The 17,075-nt window shown below is 47.1% G+C and overlaps 1 protein-coding gene across 1 annotated transcript in view; it reads right to left on the bottom strand.

Moving 5' to 3' along the window:
* Positions 1–17,075, bottom strand: part of LOC110285938 (guanylate cyclase 2G) — a 42,110-nt gene that overhangs the window by 13,051 nt on the left and 11,984 nt on the right. Inside the window, exons 7-14 of the mRNA XM_021152413.1 lie at positions 16,256–16,368; positions 15,482–15,657; positions 14,098–14,235; positions 11,774–11,857; positions 10,945–11,049; positions 10,367–10,438; positions 5,303–5,471; positions 3,056–3,211 (exon numbers count right to left, since the gene is read on the bottom strand). Of these exons, the coding sequence (XP_021008072.1) occupies positions 3,056–3,211; positions 5,303–5,471; positions 10,367–10,438; positions 10,945–11,049; positions 11,774–11,857; positions 14,098–14,235; positions 15,482–15,657; positions 16,256–16,368 (1,013 nt within the window). The remainder of the gene's footprint in view (positions 1–3,055; positions 3,212–5,302; positions 5,472–10,366; positions 10,439–10,944; positions 11,050–11,773; positions 11,858–14,097; positions 14,236–15,481; positions 15,658–16,255; positions 16,369–17,075) is intronic.

Here is a 17,075-nt window from a genome sequence, read left to right on the forward strand (position 1 = left end):
AAAGGAGTCTATAGCACCAGAAAGTAGAAAAACACTCAAAAGTGAAACAAATACAATATCAATTATGTGTCCAAAGACCATGCCTCCAACTGAAGTTGGACAGCCAGAAACGGAACCATTTGAGCCACAACATTAAGAAGACATTTTCCTTGAGTCTATATGGATAGATATTAACAACTGATGGCACAGATAACAGGAATCAAGCAGAGAAATCTAACAGGGGATTCTGTATACTATCTATAGCAATTCTTGATTTAATATGGCCTAAGCATACTGACTTCCTTCCAACATGGAAGGACAAAATCAAGAAACCTACAACAGAGACATCAACAAGGACTAGCTCTCTCACAGACCACCAAAATCAGCCTCGACTTGGACAGTTGAGTTCACAGTTGCACCATTAAGAACAGGCAGTGTCACAAAAGTGACAATTTACATCAACAAGCTTGTCCCCAGCACACACGACCTCAGAACAGCCATGAGAAAAAGGAAAGGTCAGACGTTCCAAATGAGAAGCAACCTACACAGTATCTGACCAGTGGCTGGGGAGATGGCTCCCGGGTAAAGTGTTTGCCACGAATCCCCAGAATCCATGTCAATGCCTGAGGGGTGTGGTGGCCTATAAATATACCTACACTTCTAGAGAAATGACAGGGCTTTTCCAAGCAAGCTCCAGAGCCAGGATAGCCATAAAGGCAAACTCTGGCTTCTGTGAGAGACCCTGCCTTGATGTATAAGTTGGAGAGCTGTAGACAGCAACCTCGGGCTTCCACACAAGCATGTACAAGCATGTGCACACGCGCACACACACACACACACACACACACACACACACACACACACGCACAAATACAGAGGCAAACACATGTAGGTATATAGACAGGTCATACACATGTCAAACAAATCTGACAAGTACGCCTCAAAAATGTCAAAGTCATAAGTGGGGCCAGAGGAATTGTGCTAATGACCCATAAGACAGAAACTAAACACAATGTGGCACCCAAGAAGGACGCTGAGACAGAAGAAACTAAAGCAATGTAAAGTATGGCCTGATATAGCACCAACTATGATTACAAGCTAGAGGTAGCTGGGTGAGTGGTGCCCTCTTGAAATCCCAGACCTGAGGAGGCTGAGGCAGGAGGATCACTTCAAGTTGGAGGGCAGCCTGGTCTACACAGAGTTCCAGGTCAGTCAAAGTGGCACCGTGAGATTCTGTCCAAAACAAAACAAATGTTGCGTGTGAGCTTTGTCTTGGAGTATACATTTGAATGCCTAGAATACATTCTGAAACAACTCCTTTAAAAAATGTACGTGCGTGGTGGCGCACGCCTTTAATCCCAGCACTCGGGAGGCAGAGGCAGGTGGATATCTGAGTTCGAGGCCAGCCTGGTCTACAAAGTGAGTTCCAGGACAGCCAGGGCTACACAGAGAAACCCTGTCTCAAAAAAACAACAACAACAAAAAATGTACTTTTAAACAATTTGTGGTTTGCATCCAAAGTAAAACTCAAACATGGAGGACGACAATGGCCCCGGAAGCAAGGAGAGATGGAAGGTGCTGCTGCTTTCTGCTGCCCTGGATTTCGCTCTAAGGACTTCCTTGAGAGTCCATCAGATGATAATAAACCCTGAGAGTACCTCTGGGATGTGGACTTGTTAGCTAGCAACTCGCACCTGACATTTCCATGCAATCATTTTCTACCGTGCATTAGCTACATTGAAGCACTTATTCTTTCTCTTTGGCCAATAGACAGGGCACTGGCCTGGGGTGGGGGAGGCTGAGTAAACACTTCCCAGCCTGCCCGGTCCCATATTTCCAGGAGAACAGGTTTGGAGAGAGACTTGAAACAGTACTTTATTACATTTCCGGTGCTACTTTAGCTGCGGGGCCCAAAGACAATGAGATCAAATCCAGTTCTTCTCAAATGTGCCTTAGCAGAGACTCTAATGGAAGTGTATAGTCTCAGGCCTCCCTGCAGACCCACTGAGCCAGAGTAGGGAGAGCAGCAATTCTGTATTATAGCAAGCCTCTAGGTTATTCCAGCACCCACTCGAGTTTGAGAACCATTGGGCTGCTATGCACAGGGACCAGGGTTAGCACACTCTATTCTTCCTAGCTACTGTGGTCACATGCAGACCCATGTGACCAGCCTGCAGTTGTTACAGTGTCTCGGAATGGAGTGGCCAAGTTCAAAAAGGAGTCAGGCTCCCGAACTGAAGGTGATTTCTACCTGGACTCAGCTGGGGAAGGAGATGGGGGGAGAGAGGGGAGTGGGAGGGATGGGGTGTGTGCGTTGGCTTGGTTCCAAATTCAGGAGTGCCTGGCTAGATCTCCCATTTCCTTTAGCTCTAAAGTTTTTACTTTAAATGGCTTTAGTTTGGGGGTGTAAAACACAGCTGCTTAATGTACGCTTTTAAGGAGTTGTTTCAGAATAGATTTAAGGTATTAAAATATAGACACTGTAGATGGAAATTCCAGTTTCAGTGTAGAAACTGGAGTGTGGTGGTTTAAATATGTTTGGCCCAGGGAGTGACCCAGTAGCAGGTGTGTCACTGAGGGAATGGGCTTTGAGACCCTTCTCCTAGCTCCCTGGAAGCCAGTCTTCTCCTGTTTGCCTTCAGAAAACGATGTAGAACTCTCAGCTCCTCCTCCAGCACCATTGCTGTTTGCCTGGACCCTGTCATGCTTCCCTCCATGATCATAAGGCCTGAGGCCAACCCTAATTAAGTGCTGTCCCTTGTAAGGGTTGCTTTGGTCATTGTGTGTCTTCTCAGCAAAGGAAACCCTAACTATGACGCTGGAGTCTGATTTAGAAGAAACCTCCTACATTCACAGAGGCTTCCAGCTTCATCAGAGGCTCACAGTGTAAAAACATAGCTTTTTTTATTGTCGGTTTCCCCCCCCCACAATTTGGAGTGTGTGCATGCATGTGTGCGTATGTGTGTGCATGTGTGTTGCCACCCTCATAATCTCTTATTTCTTTCCCGCCATGTCCCTCCACCCTGTCCCCACACACAAGCCCCTTAGCCCCGCCAGCAGCATACTCCAGCTTTACCCTCTGGAGCTGCCTCGAGGTCCTCAAAGGGCCCATGGGCCTGCTGGTGGATCAAGTCCCTCAGGAGAATGGCAAAGCTGTAAACGTCTCCCTGAGGGGTGCCAGAACAGGGGCTCTCCCGAAGCCGCAGCAGCTCTGGGGCTGTCCAGTAGAGCTCTGCAAGACAATGGGTACCACTTTGAAGCAAAGTTACCTCTAACCCCTTCCATGACAATGGGTACCACTTTGAAACAAAGTTACCTCTAACCCCTTCCATGCTGGGGAAGTACATGAGGGCAGTGTGCCCTGAGAGGTTGGCCCTGTGAGAGTCTGCCTGGGAAAGCTTGCAATGTCCATAAGGATTGCGGAGAAATATCCAAGGAGGATGCTCCAAACAAGTCCATAGTTTACCCAGTACCGTAGTACAATAGTTGTTTCTATTTATTAAATGATAAACTTATATGTAAATCTAATAATTGGTTAAAATGCATTTCTATATGTTTTTTAATCAGTAAATGCTTCACTTGTTTGTCTGTTGTGCATAATTACACACCTGGAGTCAAATGTCTGTGTGTGTGTATGTATGTATATGCACATATATACAAATACATATATATATAAATACATATATATTCAGAAATGCATATATATGTATTTTTTTTAGTGAAAAGGAGTCATGTAAAAATAAATTAAGGTCTGACCTGAGAGACAGCACACTCGTAGTCTCAGCTGGCTTTAAAAAGACTGTGTGCTAGCTAGTTTTATGTCAGTTTGACCCAGGTTAGAGTTATCCAAAAGGAGGAAACCGCAATAGAGAAAATGCCTCCAAAAGATTTGGCTATGGAAGGGATCCATCCCATATACAATCACCAAACACAGGCACTAATGTGGATGCCAAAAAGTGCATGATGACAGGAGCCTGATATAGCTGTCTCCTGAGAGGCTCTGCCAGAGCCTGACATATACAGAGGCAGATGCTCACAGCCAACCATTGGACTGATCACAGGGTCCCCAGTGGAGGAGTTAGAGAAAGGACTGAAGGAGCTGAAGGGGTTTGCAACCCCATAGAAAGAACAACAATATCAACCAACCAGACCCCCACCACCACCAGAGCTCCTAGACACTGAGCCACCAACCAACATATGGAGGGACCCATGGCTCCAGCCACATATGTAGCAGAGAATGGCCTTGTTGGGCATCAATGGGAGAAGAGGCTCTTGGTCCCGTGAAGGCTCAATGCCCCAGTGTAGAGGAATGCAAGGGTAGGGAGGTGGGAATGGGTGGGTGGGAGCACCCCCATAGAAGCTGGAGGATGGGGGATGGGATAGGGAGTTTCTGGAGGGGGGAAGGGATAACATTTGAAATGTAAATAAATAAAATATCCAATTTAAAACAAAAAGAAAGAAATGAAAAGAAAGATTTGGCTATGGAGCATTTTCTTAATTAACAGTTGATGGTGGAGGGCGCATCCCTTTATGGATGGGGCCACCCCTGGGCTGGCGGTCCTGACTCCTATAGAAAGTGTGCTGAGCAAGCCATGGGGAGCAAGCCAATAAGCAGCACTCCTCGGTGGGTTCAGCATCATCAGCTCCTGCCCCCAGGTTCCTGCCCCGTTTGAGTTCCTATCCTGACTTCCTTTGATAGAAGTGTAAACTCAATAAACCCTTTTGTCCCCAAGTTGCTATGGGTCATGGTGTTTCATCAGAGCCATAGCGGCCCTCAGTAGGATAGCCTGGCAGATCACATCGTCCATACTGAGAACACAGAATGAAAACAAGAAGGAGCATAGAAGACAAAAGAGAAGAGCAATCATGGCTTTAGTGGCCAGATTAAATGGCAACTAGTCTCCTAACACAGACCTTCAACCAGCAGGTCTCAACCTTCCCAATGCTGAACACTTTAATACACTTCCTCATGTTGTGGCGACCCCCCCCCCAACCATAAAATTATTTTCATTGCTATTTCATAACTGCAATTTTGCTACTGTTACGAATCATAAAGTAAATATTTTTGAAGATGGAAGGTTTGCCAAAGGTGTTGCAACCCACCGGTTGAGAACCACTGCCTTTCACCACAGATTCATGCCACCGCCCGGTGATTTATTCCCTCGCCTTCTATGGATGAACTAAACAACTTTGTTTTTTCAGCTGGGAAGGAAAAACTACCCATAGGTTCCCAGGAAAGTCAGCATCATGAACCAAAGACAGACAGGAAACCCGCTGACCATTTAGCCCACAGCAAGTGGATCTCAGCTCTGCCAATGGCTACCTGAATGGTCTGTGGCCTCCTGGTTGTAGCTCCTCCAGGTGCTGCCGAGCTTGAACTCCCACAACCCAAATCCTGACAGCTTCAGCTGCATGTGACTATCTACCAGGCAGTTGGAAGGTTTCAGGTTGCCGTGAGACCTCAGTGGGCTCCCATGCAGGAACAGCATGCCCTGCAGGAGTAATGGCGAGCAAATGAAACAGAACTGGAGGATGTAGCTCAAAGCAGTGCACACACACACACCATACGCCTCAAGCCGAGCTTGCGTATTTAGGGCCCAGAAGGAAGCAGGCTCAGAATGGCAGAGACGATGCTTAACGTGGAAGATGTTTACAGGCTATAAAAAGGCAGGAAAACACACAGCCAGCCGAGGGAGGGAATATGGTTTTTTTCCAGAGCACTGGGGCCTTTCCATGGGTGGGAGGGGCTAATGGAGCGTCTGGGACTGAGACAGAATGTTTATTTTAGGAAGGTAGGTGGGAGGAAGGAATAACTTTTTTTTTAAGCTATCATATCTGAGACATGGTTAAAAAAAAGGGGATCTTGGCATTTGTAATTTCCCAAGGCAGACGTGGAGTTGTAAGAGGAAGGTCAAAAGGAAAGGCCCAAATACCCTTCCTTGTTCAGAAATAACACAGACTCAGCATTTCCGAGCTCTCGGATTTGGATTGTTGTTGTTGTTGTTGTTGCTGTTGTTGTTTTGGTTCGGGTGTTTGTTTGTTTGTTTTGTACTGCTGTCAAAGCTCTGGGTGTCTTCATTTTTGGAACTGTGGGCAGAAAAGCAACAAGCTGAACTGTCTAGGCGCAAAGTCAACACTGAGGTGTGAACCTGTGGCAGCCTGGGTATTGTGGGCCCCTCTTACCTGCCTCGGAAACAGGTGTCAACCTGTGAATACCAAACAACAGTGTCTCCATCAAGGATAACTTTCAGGAGCAATAAAAGCCCCTTACTACACCTAACTCACGTGACCTTCCTGAATGACCCTAGAGAGGAGGGGATAGCCTCCTCTCACAATTGAGCAAAGAGAGGGAGATAAATCAGCGCGCCAGGCAGTCTGGTTGCAGTGATGGAGGTAGGCTGGGCGCTCTGAGGTCGGATTCCAACTGATGACCTTGACCAGCTCCAGCGCCCTCTTCTGGGCAAGGAAGCCATGACAGGCAGACAGATGGTGCCGTCTGTGGAGGCCCACACTGTAGTATTGATTTGGGAACAAATAGCCGCTAGCATTCGCGTGCACATATGCTTCGCATGCATGACGGTGGCTGTGCGTGGTATTGATTTGTGAACAAGTGAACAGCAGTAAACATTCATGGGCGCATGCCCTTCACCGCCTCACATTTAACCTTTTCTAAGCCTCGGTCCGCTTCTCAGTCATTGCAGTTTCAGTGTTCACCAGTAGGTGGCGCACAGCGCTGGGATAGAGCCCCCCAGGCTTCACAGGCTTCGGAGCCCCTCACTTCTCAAGAACTACTCAATTCCCCGTCCTGGGTGGTTAAAGGGAAGTGGGGAGAGGAAAGCGGGCCACACTCCTCCAACACCCTTGCACAAGAACAAACTAGATTACACTAGGCTCAGAAACTGCTGGGAAGGAGAAGGGTGTCAGGCAGGCTGGCTGCGGAGGCACTGATGACACAGCAAAGAGGATCGGAGGGGACCATTCTTAAAGGTTTAGGATTCCTGAACCTTAATCCTCTTAGATAACAACAAGCTTGCTTCAGCGGGAACCCTAGGGCCAGAAATGCGTTGGAAATGTGGACCGCTATAGATAGCAGTGGGTAAATGGCCAGGAGAGAGCAGCTATCACTAACCCCAGCCCTACATCGGGAGATGGGGTTCCTTTATCCCCAGGGCACCCTTGTTAAGATGGTAAAACTGAACCCCGATTCACACCAGCGGGCTAAGGCCCAAGTGTGCAGTCTGGTGAGACCTGAACCCGATCCACAGCTCTCCCTGGCCCTGCAGACACATCTGAGTGACACGTCACGGAGACACGCAAGGTTTTGCTCCTGCCCTTGTCGGTCCCACCTCAGGCAGCAGACTTGTCCGGTGTTACACGGGGTCCCTTTCTTTATCTCACAGTAAGCAAACAGCGTTTAAGAGCTGGGACTTTAGTGGAGCTCATTGCACATGTAAAATGAGCAAGCTTAGGGACCACTGCCGTTCTGGGAATGCCATTGTCTCCAGCGGATTGCATGCATGGGTGTGTTTTTATTTTCCACCCTAGTGAAGCAGTACGATGGCGCATACTGTCAGAGAACAAAAAGAACTCTGAGTGTCTTCATGACTCACGAACCAGGCAGCATACACTTAGGCTGCTCTACCACCTGACTGTGGCCTGTACCACTTGCTCTACTGGAACGTTCTGGAAGGTCCCCCGGGGCTCTTACACCTGGCTCTCTCCTGTTTGTGTTCTCTGGTGCTTAGCAGGAAGCATGAGAGAAAGCACAGGCTTTAAAGACAAACTAGCCACAACCCCCAGTCTGACACTTACCAGTAGGGCCAGGAGCTGACTAGACCTCAGTTTAACTCCCTCTTGAAATCGGAGTAAATACTAGTAATAGTTAGAAAGATCAACATCAGATCAAAACCCAGTGCAAGTCACAGGTATGTTTTTAATTTTCCTTTCAGCAGCCATCTTAAGAAAAGCTAAACAAGTAAAAAATAATTTTAGTAATATTGTGAATTTAATTTGGTGCATTTAAAAATCTTACTCCAGAATACAACCATATTTTTTTCACTAAGCCCTCAAGGCAAATGTGGATTTCTTTCATACTTGAGACATACCTCAAGTTGATCTGGCTCCATTTCCAGTGTTCATTATGAGCACGTGTGCCTTGTGGAACCATATTCAGAGAGTGCAGAGCTATTCCATAGAACTCTTGGGAGATATCAGTGAGAGTGTAGTTTTTAATCGCCACACTGGAGTTATTAATGAGAGTACTAATAATTATGTTTAGTAGTAAGAAATTAACATTGATTCCGTATCTGTTACAAGGTAGCCACAGTGCTAAGCGTTCTGTGTACTTTCACTCTCAGAGCAACTTTGGGAGATGGGTTCTGATATGATCTTTATTTCTGAGTCTCAGGGTGGGGAAGGTCATGTGATCGGTATGTAACAGAGTTGGGGCTTAAATCTCTAAGTCAATTTCTGTAACAAATGGTCCCTTACTTAGACCTCACCAAGGCTTGCTTTAGTTAGAAATGAAGGTTCGCCCCTCAGACCTCATCAAGGCTTGCTTTAGTCAGAAATGAAGGCTTGTCCCATTGCTTTGGGATTCCAGAGGACAGGAAGATGAGCCCCACTCCTCTGGGTCCTCTATACTCTGACTCCAATCAAATCCAATGTAAATATTCAACCCCTAACTCTGTCTGTAGGTTACTTGGAGTCTCTCTCTCTCTCTCTCTCTCTCTCTCTCTCTCTCTCTCTCTCTCTCTCATGCCTGATATAGAGAAAGTGCTGGTAAAACAGACATCAGAGAAAGGCTTATTTTTGTGATTGGCATGTGACAGTTTTAACTGTCCTTGTCTGTCTTCAAGAAGTGCCAGAGTAAAATAAACTTTTGACAGATGGGCGTTAAAAGTCTACAGCAATAATAACAATGGTTTTCCAGGGTTGCCCTTGGATACCTAGTCATAGAGAAGATTGTGTTTGTCTACCTTGCTTGGCGACAAGATGTCAGCTTTTTACTGGAGCCTGGCAAGTCAGACTCTCGCCAGGCCAAGTCAGTTCCTTGGGAGCACAGGGCAGTAAAACCTTTGAGAAAGAAAGATTTTAAAACCAACATCCAGTCCACTCCCATGAACATGCAGAGAGTCATAGGCTAACAAGGCCACTCAGTCAGTCAGTGCCACAGCCTCTAGAAAGACTCTGTGGCCTACCCGGCACCCAGCAGGGTTTGTTTATTGATAAGTGCAATGCCGGCAGCTGGTTGCATGGGCAGGCAGTTTCTACCATGGGTTAGTTGAGGTACCTTCCTCACTAGCATCTACTTCCAGGAGCTTTTCTTAGCAAAAGTCCACACAACAAACAAAGGACAGCTGCTCCCTCATCCTGCTTGAGGAGATCAGCCTCGAGTTGCTAGATCATATTTATTAGATGTGGCACAATCCATGGCTCATCTTCCCAACTCAATACCTGCCTTCCCCATCCCTCCCCACCATCTGTACACCTACAGTGAGTCATCTTGGGCTTTTGTATCTAGCCACCCACGCTCTGCATACTCCCTGCCTTCATGGCAGAGCTGGATCTCTCTCTACCCTCCTCTGAGTATTCCTTGCCATACCCTGATGGGCACCTACTTAGGAGATTGGCTCGTCCCTGTTATGAAACATAGCGGAAATCTCTAGTCCTTCATGCTACATAATGTGGTGTGGGAACATGCCTGGACTTGAATCCTATTGGCTCTATTCCGTAGCTATGAGACTTGAGGCAAACTATATGAGTGCTCTGTCTCCCATCTGCAAAACAAGAGTAGCATGTGTGCCTTATATTCTGTTGTAAGAATTCCATAAGTCAATAAAACAAAATAGAGTGGTCAATGCCTTTTGCATAATGGAATCCTCATAACGTGTGTGCGTATTCTGTTACAGTGACGATTATCATTCTCCTCTTAATTACAGCCAGTTCTTGCTTTCACATCCTCTCATATCACTGCCCCTCTCCCCCCACTCCACCCCACCCCACCCCCGATCCTTTTAGCTTCGTGGTAGTGATCCTCAGTCTCTGAGGAAGGACTCAATGGCTAGAGAGAAGAAGGGCATATCCTCAACTTGTGGTCAGGTAATTCAATTCGCCCTGGGATAAGAAGTTCTCCACAAAGTCTAAATGCCTTGTGCTTTCCTAAGGGGACACGCACTCATTCCATCTTTAGAGTAAAGCACTTTTCCTGCTCGAGGTTTACGTGTGATTAGAAAATGAGAAAACCAGGGGAACATCTGTCTGAATTGAACTGATCGAATTTCAACCTGGGGTCACTGAACCTAAAGAGCCTTCAAGAGAACCAAAAGGAGATGAACCGCCATAGAGGGCAACTGTAGAATGTTATACTGTACATTGTTATACTCACATTGACTATGTCATACGCAAAGGAGAGCTTGAATATCCAATCTAGCTCATGATCGGAGTTCCTCATAACATCCTAGAAAACAGTTATTTCCAAACATCACCCGGACTTGAGCTGACACACAGTGAGCCGACACACAGTGTGGCTGACACACAGTGAACCGACACATGGTGGACTGACACACTGTGAGCTGACACACAGTGAGCTTCCTACATGTATTTTTGGCTAGAACTAATGTGAGGTGGAGATGTGGTACCTAAGTGGAAATCTTCACAGGCTCGGTATGGGGAGAGGAGATGGTTATGAATTCTTATTAGCACTCTTTTGTCCGACATGAGACTAATGGTCTAGAGGAGGGTTACATTTAGAAGAAACCAAGTTCATAGAGTTTCCACCCAGATCAGAGGAAAGCAGTCCTTGAGAGCTCACTGTGTCTTGATCCCAGGAAGCAGCCCAAGGTAATTCGGGTCTCTCTATGAGACAGAAAGGAACCACTCACGGATGGATGGGAGAAAGCTGGATACGGTTTTTCCACACACGGTCTAATGGATCACAACCTCAGATTTAATATCTCTGCTTACCTGGAGACTTCCTTTTGTGCAGTACTGTGTAACGATGCAGATGTTAGGTGGCTCTGTGCAAACACCAAAGAAGGGGACGATGTTTTCATGCTTTAGTTCGCACATCTGGAAACAACGATGGCAATATCATGACATATGCCTCCACCTAGGGGGCTACTGTATGCTCTACCCACATTGAGCTAATTCCTAAGGTGCTGTGAAGAAAGAACTCCTTCCATTTTACAGGCAAAGAAACGGATGCCTGGAAGGTGACAGAGCCCGCTGCAGGAATACAACTGATAAACGGCACTGCTGGAAAACCCAGGCCGTCTAGAGAGCAAACCAGATTAGCCAAGTCTAATCTAAGCTACGGGTTGAAACTAAACCTCGTCATCACAGACAGATCCTGCATCACTTCCCTGGTTCTGGCTGTTGATGCTGGTGTGTGACCCTGCATCCCTGTCACAAAGCAAAGTGAAATACCCTCCCCAAGATCCAAGTTCAAAAGGAAGCAGGCAGCCGTCTGAGACAGAGGATGAAGGGTCAGAATTAAGGCCAGGAAACGTTAAGGGGACAGGTAGAGTTAGGTGAGAGCCAGAACCTCGGTCCTCTGGAAGAGCAACCGGTGCTGTTCACCACCCAACCTTCTCTCCAACCTCAGAGTAGCATGTGCTTAACTCGGATGATCTAGAAACATCACCACTCATAAAAGGCCAAGAGTCTGAGTCAGAAGCCTCTGTAGCAGAGAAAACGTAATGACCCAAGCTGGGAAAACACTATTGAACCTTTGGGACAGAGGCCTCTTCTCACAATGAGAACATAGAGGCAGCAGGGCAGAGAGGACCCTTACCAGGCAGACTTCCCGCAGCACCGTTGGCTTCTTAACCCAAGCTTCTGCTTCGTCACCAATATAGCAGAGGGCTACCTGATTTCCCTGAAATCAGAGACAAAGTAGAAAGTTCTCTTCTTTTCCTTTTCAGGATTTCATATGTGTGGGCGGTTTGCCTGTCTGTGCACCATGTGTGTGCAGTGCCCGAGCACAGAAGGGGACATCAGAGTCCCCTGGGGTGAGAGTTACAGGTGGTGGTGAGCCGACATAGGTGCGCTAAGAATTGAACCTAGGTCCTCTGGAAGAGCAACCAGTGCTCTTCGCCACCCAACCTTCTCTCCAACCCCAAAGTAGAATGTCCTTAGCTCAGGATGATCTATAAACATCACCACTCATAAAGGGTGAGAAAGGCCAAGTGGGAGAAGAGAGGACACCACTATGGGGATAGCATTCTGCTCTCACTGAGCAGGCAACCCACATGGCGACACTGTGGTAGGTCCTGGACTCTAGCAGTTCAGGAGTAAGGTCTCCTCCAACCATCATCACAGCCCTGCTAGGCAGCTGTGGCTAGTCCAGTCCTGGATAGGATTGCTGAGGTTGGGTGGCTTGTCCACAGTGGCACATGTGTAGTGGTACAGGTAGAATTTGAATATCTAACTCCAATATTAAACTCTCTCTCTTCTATGTTTATCATTCAAGCATGTAGTGGGTTCAAGTCTTAAGTCTGGAGTCAGGTGCCCAGTCCAAGTCCATTGTGACAGTTCGATTGTGGAGTTCTCCCAGACTCCATTTCTTTCCTTGCAAAAATGTCAGGGGACACCACCAACAAACTTGCATGGTTTGGGGAAGGATGGGATCAGTTAAAAGGCATGGTATTGGAAAAGCAATTATTGGCACACAAAGCTTCCGTTCAATGCCATACCCGACATTTGTTACCTCTAAGGTCTAATGTTTTGAGAGTCATTCAATACCTAACCACAAAAAAACATGTAACAATGAGATAGGAGCTGGCTAGTGGAAAGGATTCGGTTTGCACACAGGGAAGGCAAGGTGCAGATGAGCTCATCGGCAACCTTAGATCTACCACTGTTGGTATGAAAGCAATGGGGAGGACGTTGGGAGAGAGACAGGATTTCCATGGAGGAAGGGATGCCTGTGAGAGTGAGGAAACGGTTCTCGGAAGAAATGATGCTGAAACCTGAAGGATGAGAACGTCCCTGTCTCGGAGTGGGGAAGGCAGAGTGGGCAGAACACACGGCCAGAGACTGAAACCACACTTGAGAGCAAGGACCGGTGATTGCTTGACACTTTCTGCCTCCATTTTCCAGGACCTATTTAACTTTCTCCAGAGGTAGTTGAAACTTTAAAGAATGACTAAGCATGTGGCCTGGGGCATATACAGCCCCCTGAGAATGGATAGGAGGGGTGGGGGAGGGGGGATGCCTGAACTTTTACACTGCAGAAGTATCGATGCCCACAAGGCAATTAAAGTCCCGGGATAAAGAAACCTACACTGTAAGACTGCAGCCTATTGAAGTTGCCACTAGACACATGGGACTATTTAAATTGTGTGTGTGTGAGTGTGTGTGTGTGTGTGTGTGAGTGTGTGTGTGAGTGTGAGTGTGTGTGTGTGTGTGTGTGTGTGTGTGTGTGTGTGTGTGTAGGGCTGTGCATGTGTATGGCATCAAAGGTCAATGTTGGATGTCTTCTATTGTTCTCCACCTCTTTTTTGAGACAGGGTCTCTTATTGAACCAGAAGCTCACCAATTCATCTGGACTGGCTGGAGATTAGTCTCTACCTTTCCCGGCAGTAGGATCACAGGCTGCCTCTCCCAGTCCCTCTTGCAGTTTTATTTGAAAACTTTCCTAACTGAGTCATCTCAGCAGTTCCCTAGCTATTTAAATTTAAATTAATTACCTTTAGCATTCAGCACCCCTAGAGAAGCTAGCGTTTGATCACCAGCAGCTAGTGGCTACCATAGCTTTGGGATACCGCCATCACCACAAAAGGTTCTGCTGGGAGTTCTAAGCCTGACTGAATCACTGGGATCATGGGAGAGCTTGTCAGAAATGCGGAATCCCAGGCTGCACCTGCTGACCCAGACTCTTCCGTTCAGAAACATTTCTTAAGTCACTTTTTAGGTAACATGTAGTGTTTGTATGTACTTTCCTGCATTTTTTTAACTGTGTCTCAGCTCTCAAAGTTACAGAAACACCAGTCTAGGGACACAAACCCACCTGGGATTTTGCTTGGAGACTATCCTTGTATTCATAATGCCTGGCCTGGCCAAATTCAATTGGAGAATGAGACCGAAATCCACATTAACTCTCAAGCACAGAAATACCTGGTAAAGCCCCACGGGGGCAAAGAACAGCTCTTCATCCTGGTGCCTCTTGACCAAGGAACCACAATCTGCAGAAACCTTCACAGTAGATGTATCGCTAACATTACATCTTGACACAGGTGTGCCTCGGTGGGACCGCTGGAAAACAAGACACGGCAGCTTGGCCAAGCACCCAGGGGATAGAATATTTTGTAGATAACAAAGATGAGTTACAAAGTCACATGGTCAATATCTGGGAAAGCCAGGCATTGAACCCTGATCTTCCTGATCTAAACTTTATCTGCCTGCTGTGTGTCTCACTCTAGGCCTCGGCACCAGGGTGGGTAGTACAGGCTCTAAGTAGGGGCAGACTGCCTGTATTCATTCCTGTGTTCATTGGGGTATTTAAGTAGAGGTGGGCGTGTAGTCAGTCCTTTCCCTGAGTGAGACTAGGCTACCTCTGTTTTTAATATCCAGCACCTCTTCAACAAAAAATGCACCGTCAGAGCATAGGAACCTAGTCCTATTTAAGGTGAATATTAATGCGAAATCACAAGCAATTTAGCTTAAGGCAGTGTGTGTGCAGAGGGAAGAGGAAGCTCAAATCCCTGAAGACATTTGAAGGTAATTGACTAATAGAAGTCGATCTTCTAGTTTTAGGACTCTGAAACCTACCAGACTCGGTACCAGTCCATCTTCCAGCCTTCAGCACCCCATACCCTGTCAAGTTCTATGTGACCTCTCTCCTTGTCACTATTAGCAATTCATTCCTCCTCTTGTCACCTCCTCTCAGAAGTCTTCCAGTTACTCTCCATCTCAGGGCTTTTTTCAAGGAGACATCCCTCTGCCCACGTGCCTTCCTCGTGCCTTCCTTGATGCTTGCTCTACACTGGATGGTAGATTGTTACGATTGCTATGCAAATGAACTGTGTGCCATCCAGTAGATTAAAGAGTTAATGTTGTTTTGAATAGGACTGGATGCCCGTGGGGACTGTCTTTAATGTTTGAACCCCCACAGAGTTGAGGGTGGCTTTAGAGGAGTGCCGGTTATTTCTAAATAGTTGGAAGCTGAGTTTTGGCCACAAATTGAATATATATGTCCCGGGACTCAGGGAACAGCGTGATAGGCTGGTTAAAAGCATGTAAGACATGAATGAATGCAAAGCTGGACTCTGGATGTGAACTCACAGATACTACGGTTAACTGCACAAGACCTACACAAGAGCAAACCAGTTACAAAGTCCAACAAAGACCTGGGAGTTGCTCTTGGGGGTACGGGCTGCTGAGGGAGAAAGAGGAAGTGTGATGGTTGCTCGCTTCATCGGTGACTTGCTACGGGTCTTACTGTAGACGTTCCTAGGGGAGGTCCCTTGTCAAGTCACGAGGAAAGTGTGTGTGGCCTCACTTTGTGCCGAGGCAGAAGAGCGATGCTGTCATAACGGATCTGCCACCAGGTGTCTCCAGGATGGCTCTGCACTTTCCCTCTCAACCTCCATAACATCAGACCTGTGATGGCAGCTGCTGAGGCAAGAACCAGGAACGTCACCGTGAGGATCACAGCAGTCACGGTCGCTGTCATACCTGGGGGAAGAGACGGCCATTACTCAGGCCCACCTATGAGCAGAGGTGAGCATGTCCCCCAAAACAGGTGTCTCAAGGTCTGTCCAGATAGGGTGGCCTAGGTTGTGACATGCTGAAGCCATTCAGACTTGGTTCTTCTGATCCTACTCAGCCAGTTCCTCACTCCACCCTCGCTACCTTGACAACTCTAGCCATCCCTTTGTTAATAGAGACTTCTATAGTAAGAACACAGCACTGATTCCTAACACTTTTGCTGAACAGTTCCTATGCACTCTCTATTGTGTTGTCCTCCAGGCATGTTCTAACCGTTTAGCCACATCCTCCTACCCAGAATACTTCCACCTCCCAGAAGGAACTGCTATGACTCAAATCTCAGGAGCCAAGGTTCCTTATAGCCATGGCTCTTAACACGGAAGGCAGGCAATGGTGCCCCTAGGAGGTACTGATGGTGTCTGCAAACACTTTCAGTTCTGACTAGAGGATTGCTGCTATTCACCATCCACAAAGCACAGGACAGTCTCACACAGGAAACTCTTCTGCCCCAAAGAGCGCGGCTGTGAAACTCTCGCCGCTACCTTCTCTGAGCTGCCATGCTTGCCTGCTACAGTGGGAGGCTTCATTTTGCAAAGGTCGTTATGAAATCCACAGCCAGGTTTATACTCAGGAAGGGAGTCATGGGGCCATGAGGTGTTCGAGTCATTCCTCCAGGGTCTTTAAAGCAGAGAAGACAAAGGTCAGCGTGGAGTGCGTTTGTTCCACCTGTCTTCACCCCACGTGTAACATGAGACATACATAAAAAGCAAACATGCCAACCAGGGTCTGGAGAGATGTCTCCGAGGGTAAAGACACTTGCTCTGAAGCCCGGTGACCCAGTTATATCCTTGGAGCTCACAGGATGGAAAGCCAGAACCAACTCCCCAGTATTGTCCTTATAGCTACACATGCATGCCATGACATACACATGCCCCACCCCGTGCATACATGGATGAATGCATGCACAGAGATGAATAAATATAAACAAACAAACAAACAAAACCAGCAAGTGGGCCTCAGTCCCTTAATTCAAACCTCTAGTGACTTGGTAAGTGGTTTTCTAACTCCCTTAGACTCTTCAGACTTCAGACCTCCATTACTATCATGTAATATAGAGAAGGCAATGCCTCCTTTTCATACAGGTAGAATATCTACCACAGTCTGTAACTTAAACCACATCTCTTTTGACTTAGAGGATCGTGTGCCAATGCTGCAAGGGTCAGCCATGTTTGACACAGACAGATCTTATTGCATAGCAAGCATCTTGATGGCTCATAGGCCAAATGCCAAATGCTACTCCCTACATGGAGTGTGCCCCTTCCTAGCATACTCAGGACTGGCTCTTATAGTTATTTTGTTCTTTACGCCAACCCATTCTGAGACTT

The sequence above is a fragment of the Mus caroli genome, chromosome 19 (genome assembly GCF_900094665.2).
Source record: "Mus caroli chromosome 19, CAROLI_EIJ_v1.1, whole genome shotgun sequence".
NCBI lineage: Eukaryota > Metazoa > Chordata > Mammalia > Rodentia > Muridae > Mus > Mus caroli.